This window comes from Meriones unguiculatus, chromosome 4 (genome assembly GCF_030254825.1).
Source record: "Meriones unguiculatus strain TT.TT164.6M chromosome 4, Bangor_MerUng_6.1, whole genome shotgun sequence".
Taxonomy (NCBI): domain Eukaryota; kingdom Metazoa; phylum Chordata; class Mammalia; order Rodentia; family Muridae; genus Meriones; species Meriones unguiculatus.
In genome coordinates, this window is record NC_083352.1 from 48803999 (window position 1) to 48817442 (window position 13444).

The 13444-nt window shown below is 35.8% G+C and overlaps 1 protein-coding gene across 2 annotated transcripts in view; it reads left to right on the forward strand.

Annotated features, from left to right (window-relative positions):
* The first annotated feature begins 2391 nt into the window (after positions 1 to 2391).
* Positions 2392 to 13444, forward strand: part of Glra3 (glycine receptor alpha 3) — a 186262-nt gene continuing 175209 nt past the window's right edge. Inside the window, exon 1 of one of the 2 annotated variants that reach the window (XM_060381794.1) lies at positions 2392 to 3008. In XM_060381794.1, the coding sequence (XP_060237777.1) occupies positions 2938 to 3008 (71 nt within the window). In that variant the 5' untranslated portion in view covers positions 2392 to 2937. The remainder of the gene's footprint in view (positions 3009 to 13444) is intronic. The other variant, XM_060381793.1, reaches the window with a different exon arrangement.

Sequence of the window (13444 nt, forward strand, 5' to 3'; positions counted from 1 at the left end):
CTCATGATGTAGGTTGTAGTTATATGCTTCTGTTTGTATATACGTACATACTCATGAATTTTATTATAATAAAATATTTTATTAATAACAATAATTAACAATAAATAGAACGTGAACTTGAGATGTAATGAGAAGAACATCATCATCAATTGTTAAACAAAATGACCATTCTAAGAAAATATTCAAAACTGCTAGGATAGTATTCTTGAACAGCTTCTAAACTGCAGAAAATCAATTTCAATTGTCTAAATAACAGTTGAAACCATCCTCTTCTTCATTTCCATGTTTGAGGAATATATGTTTCATGAGTCTACAGAGTTTGGGTCTTCCAAGTAATAGTTCTTAATTTTAAGGAAGTTGTCAGAGATGCAACAAGGGCACAGCATAAAGCACTACAAACCACATCCTGTCTTTTGCCCAACCAGGCTTATACCTCTAATACTGGGCCCCATGATTTGAGTTTTAACCCATAATTACAAATAAAGTTGACCATTATTAATTACACCAATACGATTGCTTTTTGCCAACTTTGCATAAACCTAGACAAATCATGGGAAGGGGAATTTTGTTTTATAAACTGTCTCCAGAAGATTGGTCTGTGGGCAAATTTGTGAGGCATTTTCCTTGTTAATGATGGATGGGTGTGACCCCAGACCACTGTGGCTGGAGCCACTGCCTCTGGGTATGTGCCTGAAGCAAGCTGGCAAGCAGCTTTTCTCCATGGTTCCTGACTCTGCTTTGGTCTTAGTAATGAAGTGTTGTAGGACTTGAAGAATTGTTTTCTTTAACAGGAAATGAAATAAAAACAGTTGTAGTGGAGATAAATTTTTAATATGTGTGCTTTTTAAAAGCTGTCATTGTTAATCAAAAATAACTAACTGAAAAGCATCTGTATCATGCAAACATTTAGCAGATTAAGTAAAGAGAACGACATCTTCTCAGAGACAGTGAGATGGCTGAGCAGGTACAGGAATTTGCAGCCAAGCTGGATGACTTAAGTGTTAGAGTCACAGTGGGACGTGATATAAATAATTGATTCTTCACAAGTTGTCCCATGACTTTTAAACATGGCATAAGCATGCCTGTATACTTGCACATATGTGCATGTAAACAAATACATATATGTAATGCAGATACAAAAAAAATCGTTAAGAACCTTCTAGGAGGTTTAGAACTGATGGTTTTTCTTATGAGTCTTCTGTGAGTTTGTGAGTTTAAATCAGAAAACAATCTCGTGAAGAATGCCTTCCAAAAATACGGAAATAAATTTAGAAAACTCTGAATTTTGCTGGATGAGAATAATGTTATCTACTATATAGGAGAGATAAATAAGAATATTTACTCTAGCTTCTTTCTGCAGATTGGTACATGATGTCTTGTATTTTTCCAGTTAAATGGAGTTTTGCATTTTGCACTTAAATTGTGAATTGTACTTCGAATTGAAGTATGGAAAAGATTGCGAGAGAAGTTAAGAATACATTCTTAACATGTAGCTTAGTTGTTGCAAAAGTTAAGAGTTGAAAGGAACACTTTAAAAATAAATCCCCATTGGAGTTTTGAAAAAAGCCAGAAGAAATTAATAGTTTCATACTGGCCAATAGTAAATAAAGATTTTCTATTTTACACACACGCGCGCGCACACACACACACACACACAGAGAGAGAGAGAGAGAGAGAGAGAGAGAAGAGTGAGAGGAGAGAGTCTAGACAACTGAATGGAAAGAAGAAAGAAGGAGCAAGGAATAGAGCATGGGAAAACTAGAGTCTAAGCTCTGGAGTGATGAAAGAAGAGATAAGCCATTTAGCACTACATTCTAGTTCTTCCATTTAAAAACCACCATGACCATTTGAAAAACCTTAGGGGGAAACCTAAGCGATGTCTCTCTAGCAGCAGCCTCAGGAGACTTCCTTAGTTTTTTGTTTGTTTGTTTTTTTGTTTTGGGGGGGGTGTTTTGTTTTGTTTTCAGAATCCTCATTAGCACTGATGTCAATTAACTGGCTGCAAGCTGGCCATGTTCATGAGATGGTCCGAGAAGTGACGATTCTGCTGTGCATGTGCACCGCATTCCCAGCTTCCCAGGCCCTTTTAAAGGGTGTGGGTTCATGGTCCATTCCAGCGTTTCAGTGTAAGAACTAAGAGACAGTCATATCCGAAGAGATATGTTTTTCCTAAATTGTGCCTTTTCCGTGAGGGAGAAAGAATCATCTCATAGTTCTGAATCCTAATCCTGGAAACCGCTGAATCCCTCCCCCCCCCCCCTTCAGCCCTAAGGCTGCCTCCCCCACTCCCTCCAGGAGCCTAGTGGGCTCTGCACCAATTCTACACTGCCCCTCCTTTTTCTGAGGGGTGAAAGGCTGAGCTCTCCCTTGCGTGGTAAGTGGCCTGTCACTCTGTCCCGCTGTGCAGCTGTGATTGGCGGGAAGGACAAGTCCTCTGGCCCCGCCCCCGCCTGTCTTTGCCGCGCTCCGCTCCGTGGGTTTTTCGCAAAGGTGGAGAGCGTGATTCAGGCGCTTGGAGCCGGTGAAGCAGCATTCCCAATTTTGACTGTCCCTGTTCTTCCTCGACTCCCTCTTGGGTCAGAGCCAAGGGTAGGCGAGTCCTTTTCTGCTGAGCTTTGGGGAACTGTTGCTCGGGACCTGGGCACTACTGACGCGTCAGCTCAGCCTCACTCCTTTCCACAGCTTCACTGTGAAATCTCTCCCAGGTCTGTAGCCCCGAGAATCCCTCTGCTCGGAGGAGGGGTCCAGGCAAACCTCCAGTGTTTGAAACAGAGAGGGCTTCGGTCCTGCGGGAGCTGTCTGAGGTGCTGACGCTTCCCAAGCTTTGGTCTCCCGCAGCCCCAGCAGGGGTTAGATGGCACGTTTTCACTTCTGCCTTTCTGGTCCCCCATGCCTTGGATAAGACTGTTCGCAGGATCGTGAATATCGCTCCGTACCATGGCCCACGTGAGACACTTTCGGACACTAGTTTCTGGATTTTACTTCTGGGAAGCCGCACTGTTACTGAGGTAAGTCCGCAAGCATGAACAGTCTCATTAAGAGAGCTCATTAAGCCGATGCATTAAAGCTGCAACCACTTGTTAATGAGGAAGCTGAGGAATGTGTGATTGTGTTCTGGCTTACTGAAAGTATCTTTTAAATCATACTTATTTGTTTAAAACAGCCTAGTGATTTATCTATTGAGACCTCTAGAAACATGTAATTTCCTGTTATTTTCACTGATAGTGTGTATTTAAGTCATTACTCTTCCCACATTACCCTTTAAAACCTAATGGCTTCAAAAGGCTAGTTTTTCTCCTTATATATTTCTCTTAGGGTTTTCTTTGTAATGATGAAAATGTGTTCTGAATTTTTTTTCTTTCAAAACGTACAAAATGGTAAGAAACTAGAAATAGGGCATCATTAACATAGAAAGAATAATATAGAACTTAAGCATTTATTGACCAAAAAAACGTCCTTTTTAAGATATGCAGAGATTCAGTCAAAAATAGAAACTTTAAGGCACTACTTTGCGATGACCTAATTCAGCAATACATGAAGGCAAATCATTAATAAATCATCAGGTGTGTTCTGTGTCTACAGTTGTCTTTTGGAAGAAAGCAGTATAAAAAGCCTATCAACTTGTAAAATTGTTCTGACATGACTTTTTTTTATTATGTCTCAATCATGTTAGGTAGGCTATCTCCTTTTCTTTACAGTTACTTAGAAGATACTAAAATAAGCTAGGTGAAACTTTATATAATTGAGACCTTATTGTCAATCAAACATTGTATGAAAGCAAAATTGTTCATATAGACTTTTGTCACACAATTACTGTGGGATTTTCACTTTATGACTGACAACCTTTTCAAGAGTGCCAAAGTTAAATACTAGTACACTGAATTAGTTAAGCATATATTGGTTTCCATCTGGTGTAAGGATTCTTTATTGTGTAAATAAAGCAAGTTTCAATCTTTTGGCTACTTTAAAGAGTGTGACTCCCACCAGCTACCTCACAGAAAGTAATATTGTTCTGGAATGCCTGTTCATAATAGGGAACAGTTAAGAAGAAAATTTTATTTCTTCCAAATGTTGACTTCCTTCTAACTTGAGGGCTTGAAACATTTCAGATCACAGTATTTTCAGTGAAATGTGTAACAGTATTCTATAATATCTGTAAATTTTGATTTATAGATATTATACATATAAGGAGCATATCAAAAGTATGTAGAGCTTTCATGTATATGAAAATGTTACAGAACAGGTCACAAAATTAAAGTTACAAGAAGCTGATAATTTGGCATGATAGTTTATCTATAATCATTTATAATGTTAAATATCAAAGGTACTGTGTGTTTTTTAAAAAGCAGAAGTATTTACTTGGTGTGTATTTAATGTTAGTAATTAAAACATATTAGTTAATGACATGAATTTTATATAATGACAATTCATCACAATAATTTGGTAGATAAAATTTTTTATCATTTGCTCCTCTGATTTGTGATATTTTATTAAAATTTACAAAAACAATTTAATAATTATAATTTATTTTCAATATCACTAAATAATTAAAATATTTAAAAGAATAATCAATCATGAATTATTAGAAAGACTTCCCCAATAAAGAGTTTATTTCATACTTAAATTCTTCATCAAATTTTCTCTTTCAAAAATCAGAGAAGACTTTATCCTAAACTGGAATCATATGAGAGTAGATCACTGTTCTGTGAAAACTTTAATTACATGAAAAAAAAAAGTATTTTCATGCCCAATCATGGTCTTTAAAAGAGGATTTCCTTAGGACTGAAAGGTCATCTTACTAAAAGTGATGTATAAAATGTCTTCATGGAAATTGTTATTTGTTAACTAATCTACTTGTGATATATTCATAAAAAAAGGAAAACTGAAGGTATTGATTTGAAATACCTATTTCATTACTGTTAGCTATAACAGCTTACAGCCCTATTGATCAATGGAGACAATTACTTTAACATTATTAATACCTTAGCAAATTCTTTCTGGTGCCATATAGAGGCAACAGCAGCAACCAAACACCGAAATCATTTTTAATGTGCTGCTTCAAATAATTTTCACAGGTTTTTAAAAGATTTTAAAAGTTTTGCTGAAAGAGCATATACATTTCTAAAATAAACATATAATAAAATTTAGGTAAGTTTCCCATAAAGGAAACAAACCCAGGTAAAGAGATCACAGACCAATAATTAGAAATATAAATTAATAACACATTGGTGTTCACACTGACCACCACTGCCTCCTTTCAAAGACATCACTTTCCTAAAGGTAGTAACTATCCTAATTTATTCCACGAATGTTTTTCTTGCTTTTGACCATTATAAATAAATAATAATTTGCATGTGATTCATTTTCAGAACATTATATTTGCATGATTTTTCTGTGGTCCTACCATAGCAAGAACTAATTCTCATTAAAGTATGGGAGTTCTTTGTATGACAACATGACAATCAATTTACCATTGTGCTCTTAATGGATTAATGGACTGCTTTTAAGTTTGGGCTAATACAAATCTACCATGAATATCCTTGACTGTCTTCTGATGTGTGTACTTAAGCATGTATGTTTTTATATATATATGTGAGTACTGTGTATACCAGCCCCAAGATGTTGTTTAGAAGAATTGATGGTTCATAGAAAAGGCGTGAGTATGGTTAGAGGAATATATTAAATTTTGGTAGACATTATCTTCTTCCCAAAACAGTCATGCCTAATTCTGTTACTATAAATGGTGTGTAAGTTCCTCTTGCTTAATAATGCATAATGGATTAATGCTTATACATTATGAAAATGTCTACCATTTTCCTTAATTACTATTAAAAGAACACAGATTTTCATCTTTTTTATGGCAAGGTGATTACTATATTTTAGTAATTAATTTTAATAAAAATAAGTCAAAGTTATCAGAACAAAAATATTTATTGCCACAATGCAATTAGAACTATTTACGATGAAGAAATGCCAGGTTTGGGATATTTCCGAGAATTTTAAAAAGAAGATAAATTAAACACAAATTTAAATAGTTTATGTTTTAAAATTGTGTTGACATAGAATATTAATTTCTAAGTACTAAAGGTGTTAAAGCTTTTACATTTTGCTAAAATATTGCTGTATTATTGTGATTATTATCACATTTATATGGGTTTTAGTTTTCATCTTTTATCGCTGTTTATCTTTCTTTGAAATGCAGATAAGTGATCATTAAGAAGGGCTTGCAGAATAAATGCCAAAGCAGAAAACCACAAGCAAAATTTTCTTTAATGTGGTGGTCAACAGAGTATATCAATTTATTTATTTATTTTTATTTTTTAGTTTTTTAGTTTTTATAGAGGACCAACAAATTCTATCATATTGTGGCTAAACCTAACTGTGTAAACTTCAGAGGTCAATGCTAATGAGAAAAAAATATGTCTTACTGTATTACTTCAAAGTCTACCAAAATATTTTGTCATTTAAAAATCTTGGTTTTGCTTTTATTATCCTTTAGAGAATGGGAACAACCTTTTTAAGCAGCTTTTGGGGCAGGGATATCTGTTTTCTTACATAACACATTGAAAAAGTATATATTTCAAAGAATAAACTTTTACTCTTATGATTTATTTTATGAGGTTACATAGAATCAATAATTCTTATAGTTTTAATAAATTATACTTTACATACATGATTCTTCTCCTTTTATATGAAATATATATATATATAGGATGTGAATCATAGCCCAACTTCTCAGTCAATCTAGGCTGCAGATTACAGAGGAGGTTATAACATACCATTTTCTTCTATAAACTTAGTTCTTTATTATTCACACAACTCTGTACCAAGGTATGTCAATTAACAATTCTGGATTGAGGTAAAATAGTAAGCATTTCAGTATGATTATTACACCATACTCTGTGTATGTGTTTGTGTGCTGAGCATGGTTACTTATGCTTGATTGGGAAAATATCACCTTTCAAAGCACAGAAAAGAAAAAGAGGGGTCAAGTGTCAAGGAATTTGCTAACTCTTGTTTTCTGGAGCTTGAGGCAGGGAAGCTATTGAGGAGGCTTGACACTTGTTCTGGGTCTTGTCAAATACTTGCTCAGTGGTCAGAAAAGAGTATTTTGAACAACAGGTGATTGTATAGTTACACAGTGTATGGTTAGGGGATGGTGATTGTCAAAGTCAGTGGAAGAAATAATAGTTTATGATTTAAGATCATATTCTTCTTGCTACAACCATTAATATGACTACCATAATAAAGCTCCGTGGCTAGAGAGACATTTCTGTGGGAGACAGATTCTAACCCTAGAAAGAGTGTGGTTAAAGGAGAGAGCTGATTCCTACAAATTGTCTTCTGGCCTGCATATGTGTGCTGTGGCATGTATGTGACAAAATACATTAATACTTACATCAGCACACACACAAATACACAAGCAAATAAATGTAAGAAAAATAACAATAAAATAAGTCCTCACTAATATGGAGATAATACAGTGGAATGAAATAGGAATAAAATTTGAAGCAAAGGACTTAATTCTGTAGTTACTGTTACAGGGATAGTGTTCGAACTTGGATCAAATTAGCTTTGTATCCTTCTCCTTGAGAGACAGAATTTCCTTCAAAATTATAGGTAATGACTAAATGCAGTGGCACTCCTGTAACCCCAGCAACGCAAGAGGTTGAGATAGGCAAGTTACTTGAACCCAGAGAGTTTAAGTTTAACCAAGTTTACAAAACAAGACCCAATCTAAAAACATGCAGTTAATCATAAGGTTGGTAATTGAAACTAGGCTATCATGGTGGTAAGATCCATCCCAGCTAATCAGGAGGCCTAAGAAAGACTGAAAATTCAAGACCTTCCAGGTCTTCAGAACAAGACCTTGTCTCTAAACTAAAACATAAAATAAAATAATAAAATAATAAAAAGCTAGGGTTATAGCTCAGTAGCAGAACACTTGCATAGCATGCATGAGGCCATAGGTTCAATCTTCAGCACAGATTTTAATGATTAAATACTGACATAACTAAAACTGCAGAAAGAAATTTTCATGTATGTTTGTTGATAGCTTAGAAAGTACATTTGATTTTTTTCTTCCAAAAAAAATTGCCTTAAATATTAGAACCACACAGAATGTTTAGGTTATTTTTAGAAGGGGTACTGAATGGCTTTAGAATGTTTCAAGTGTAAGATGTTACCTTTGTGTCCTGCCATCCCTTAGGTGAGTAGAGATAGGCAGTAATTTAACTGCTACCAATAGAAATATAGCAAATGTTTATAAAACAATAAAAAAGAAAGACATAAATCAAACAAATATAGGGCAGAGACAGTTAAAAGCATAAGAGTGCAAGACTCAGGCCCAGGCACCTGCACTCATATGCATGCGCATACACACACACACATGCACACAGAGAGAGAGAGACATACACATATACATAACAGCAAGTAAAAAAACTAAAATGTCTAACAAATACAAACAAGAAAAAGTGGAAAATACATGAAAGTGCAATGATGGTGAAACATAGAGCAGGGTGCAGGTAAGAAGCATTCAGCCTGGATGTCTTACATGTCATGTGACATGTATATGTGACATGAGAGGAATCCTTACTGATTCTCCTGTCAAGTTTATCTCTAATTCTTTCCTATATGTTTTTTTTTCTTTAGACCTAAGCTACAAATGCTTACTGAAAATAACAAATATAGGCACATGTTTTCATCAGAGTATGATGCGTTTATTCACTGGTTGTTTCGATTTTTTGTCTTCCATTCAAGAATGGTACAGCTGGTAGCTTTGTTTTGCGTGGAGAGGTAGGTAGGAAAGGGGGATAATAAATTATCCCAATCTGGTTTTGGATTAGAGATAGTAATTCTATGACAGAACCAACAAAGTATGTGAATCAATGCTTAAGCTGTATGCCGACAACACACATTTTCCAAAATTAGAATTTAAATCCTCACATGCCATCAGAAGAAACTGATAAATAGATGTGGCCCCAACACAGAAAATTTTTGAAATGCAGGATCTCCACCCAAGAGGTTCTCCTGGAGAAAGTGTCACTGGTAACTCACGAGGAATTTAACCCACATTAGTATCCTTGAGGGTGCAGTTAAATATGACATAAAAAGCTATGCTTATTAGTATTGTTACAGTGTCAATGAATGGAAGAATTTCAAAGGCAATTGGTTAGGGCAAACAATCCCACATTTTCCACATCAATTATACTAAGCCTTGAGATATATCTGACAGTATTACACACTCCTAAAGTGGTGTGATAAGGCTTAACATGACAATATCTGGGCCATCCAAGTCCTACCTAACACTGGAGACACCCAAGAAATACTTACAATGGAGGGCCATTCACTAATTTTTAAAAATTCTCCACATTAAGACTTTTTTACTAGGAAAGAAAATATATTTTTAATAATTTTAATAAAAGAAATTAAAATATCATACTATTTCTTGTAGCCAAAGTAAGATAATATTTGCTTTCCCTGTATATGCCCATGTAAATATTGGTTTGTCGGTTTTGATCTAACTTACTCCTATCTTTTTAGATTGTTACATTTTAGATGGCATTCCTGCTGTACCTGAATCACGATTTGAGTCAGGAGCATTTTCCAGTGTGTTGTTACACGAATGAAGTTCAAACACTATAGTTTAATATTGCTTTGTAAATTTTACCTGAATCCTTCTATGATTTTTATTAAATTGCATGAAATAAGGACTACATTTTCTTTCTAATGTACAAAACATTCAAATAAAAACTTATCTTTTGACAGTCAGTTACGGTCCACATAGGGCATCACTTTCATATTTGTGTTTTAGTTTCATCCAAATTTTCTTTCACTCACCTTAAAATTAGAAGTTCCTCAAGGATAGGCTCATTTCTGAACTATGCTTTATCCCTGTAATGTTAAATTCAATATCATACATGGAGTAGAAATTCAACAAACAATTAAAAAGAAACTTATCTACAGTATGATAAAAAGTAAGTTTTATATTACATATCTCGTATCACACATGCCTCTGGTATATATGCAAGATTAGAGACTCACAACAGCGTAATGCAGCCATGACCATTCAGGCCTTTACAGCCATTGAAGCAGGACAGTCTCCCCAAGCATGGTTGGCTACCATAAAAAACTAAAATGTTACGCTCAGGATGTGAGGCTAAGCACTGCACTCAGGGTCAGCCGCTTTGGATCCAGAGAAGAGCATGTCTGATTGCATGCGGGTTGATGCCCCAGGTCCCGCCTCTGAGAAAAAGGTATCGGACGGGTCTGATGCTCTTGGGGTGGATGACACCTAAATGAACATCGGTACAAAGTCCCAATTTATTTCTAAAATCAGAGATCAGACCTCTACTCTTGCCTGATGCGTCTAAAACAAAAAGGGGGAACTGTAGAGAGCTGCGTAATGCCGCGCCTTAAAGAAGGAGCTGGTTTCTGCCTTCCACCTTCCCGATGGTGAGTGCTCTCTGTCACAAACAACTCCACATTTGGCTAAGGCCAAGGATCTGGCTTGCTTCCATGTATGTGGACCTATCTGCATTGCCCATGAGGCACGCTGGGGTTGGCTACCCAGAGGCTATTTAAGCTGTGGGCTGGCTTTCCCCAGGGTCAGATGATTGTTCAAGGTTCCTGAATAAACTGCATTGAAAAAAAAAAGAAAAAGACATACATACATTGGAAACTTCTGAACATGTAATGGACTTGTTTGTTTTTTACTCCAAAGGGACAAGAAATTCTGTTCTGGGATGCAACACAAATCATTTTATAATTGTTCAATCAATGCTGTTATTAACTCTTTCTCAGCTCTTTTTCATTATTGCTTTTAAGGATCATTTTCTTCATATTATTCTGACCATACTCCACAAAATTATGATACCGCAGATACACTCTGTGTATCTCTTGCTCATATACTCTGTGTGCCTTACTGTTAAGCATTAATAATAATAACAGCTTAAAATCCAGGATAGTAATATGTCATAGTGTAATAGTTTAGACCTTGTTTTGATTCTTCTTATGCTAAATTTATTTATATGCAATTTTGTATAAGTGTATACAATAGCATACACTTATACAAAATTGTAGAGTTTTTACAATAGTGATAACCTGAATCATAATTGAGACAGAAATCATATATTTACTTATTTTGGATTACTAAGTTTTTGCAGCTTTGAAAATGAACAAATTGTACCATTTAACTACTGACACCATTTAGTATAAAGCAGTCCTAAAAGTAAAACAGCAGACATTCTAGCAGTTTCTCTTTTTATAGAAACATGGTTCTAAGAAGCCATTTGAAAAAGAATCTATTTATGAAGTCATTGAAAAACAGGCCTTTTTCAAATGTAGACTGAAACTGCCCTGAGTAGTGTTACTATTGGTTCACTGTCACAATCTTTACTATATGTTTTTATAAAAGAGCATTAGGGACACTGTCAGCATATTTTTTAGTAATTTAGACTATTGATTACAGTATTGATGTTAGGCTCATGAAGAATATCAAATATAAAACTGTGGTGTCCTTATAATAGAGATCCCAGTAGTGAGTGTTGATAAAAAAATCTGGCAACTAACCCACAGAAAATTCTAACAGATGAACTAGAATTAAAAATTATCATTACGGTGTAAGGAATCATTAGCAACAAAGTTTGACTTACAGAACAATATTTTCCAAATAATACTTAAAGTGAGAACCTGGAAGAAGATGAACAACTAAAACCTAGTGAATTTATACCCTCATTTCCTCCATGAAATGACTGAATTTACATGAAATTTTCTCTTTGTTTGCCTAATTTCTTCTCATTTTATGTCACTGCCTCTATATGTCACCTCTGTTCTCATCCCTAGTCTCTTCTATGGGCCAATGCTGCATGTCCCAAAGGCATAATGATTTAGTAGGCCCCCTACTGAAAGTGTAAGTTCCTCAGGAGGAAGACAGTATGTATTCCTAATCCCTCTCAGAGGCTCACATGAATATCTTGCACCCAAACTGGTCTCATTGACTTCTTTAAAAGAGTACTGCGCTTTGCTTACTTTTTAAAAGTAAATTAAGAGTTTCAAAAAAACCACTCTCTTCAAGCATAATCAAAGTCACTGTTGCCTTTTTCTGCCTCCATTCAAGAGAAATTTTGGTGAACAATTTAAGCTAATAATTTCTTTTATTCCTAATTTTATTTGGAATAATTTACTACTTAGTAGGTCACTCTCCTTTTATCACAGAAAATTATTTCCAGAAAACGTGTCTGAATTTTTACTTTTTCTTCATTTTCCCTCACCCATCTTCCTTCCTACTAAAGTCCATCCCTGCCTACCCTTCTTTAGAGCAAGAAGCCATTTGAGATAGTTTCTCTTTCAAGTACCAACAAAGCATAAACTATCTCATTCATGTGATTGATCTTGAGATCTTGTATGACTTTTTGTCATTTACTGTTGTGTATGTATGTGTTTGTGAGTAAATGTGTGCATGAATTGAAGAGGTTGATGGGTGTCTTCCTTAACCACCATCTACCTTATATGTTGAGGGAGAATTTTTTATAGTTTTATTTTTAATAGTTGATTTGCTTTATATCCCTATTGTAGCCTGCTATCCCATCTCTTCCCAATTTCCTCTTTTGTTCCATATCACACTCCCATAGTCCACAGAAAGGGAGAGTGCTCCTCTCCTACTATCTGACCCTAGCCTATCAAGTCTCATCTGGACTGCCTGTATCTTCTTCCTCTGTGGCCTGGCAAGGCTGCCCTCCCCAGGGGAAGTGATCAAAGAACAGGCAACAGAGTCCTTTTCAGAGACAGCCCCTGCTCTCCTTACCAGGAGACCCACGTGGAGACTGAGGTGACTTTTTTTCCAACTGAGCAGGAGACTATGTCTTCTCCATGCATGATCTTAATTTGGTACATTAGTCTCTACAGAATGCCCTGTATCCAGATTTGTGGACTCTGTTGGTCTCTTAATGGAGCTCCTATTCCCTCTGTCCTTCTATCCCCTCACTTTTCCATAAAACTACCCGCATTCTGCCCAAAGTTTGGTAGTGAGTCTTAGCATCTGTTTCATTACTTTGCTCTGTGGGGTCTGTCAGAGGACATATATGCTCTAGTCCTGTTCCCTCTCTTCAGCTGCCTCTGTCATCTATTCTATTTGCCCTTCTACATGAGAATTATATATCCTCCCTCAGGAATTTTTTTTAATTGAACCTGGAGCTCAAAGATTTAGCAAGGTGGCTGGCCAGTGAGCCCCAGGACCTTGTAAGCTTCTCTACATTCCTGAGATTACATCAGTCTGCCACCACACCTGATCTTTTTACAAGGGTGCTAGGGGTGCAGTCTCAGACCCTCATGTTTGGATATCAGTGCTTTAATGAGAGAGATGGCCCAACAACCTTTCTTTCTTTTGATAATGCATCTGCCCTAGAAAGGAGAAACATAACAGAGACTACCTGAACACAAGCCA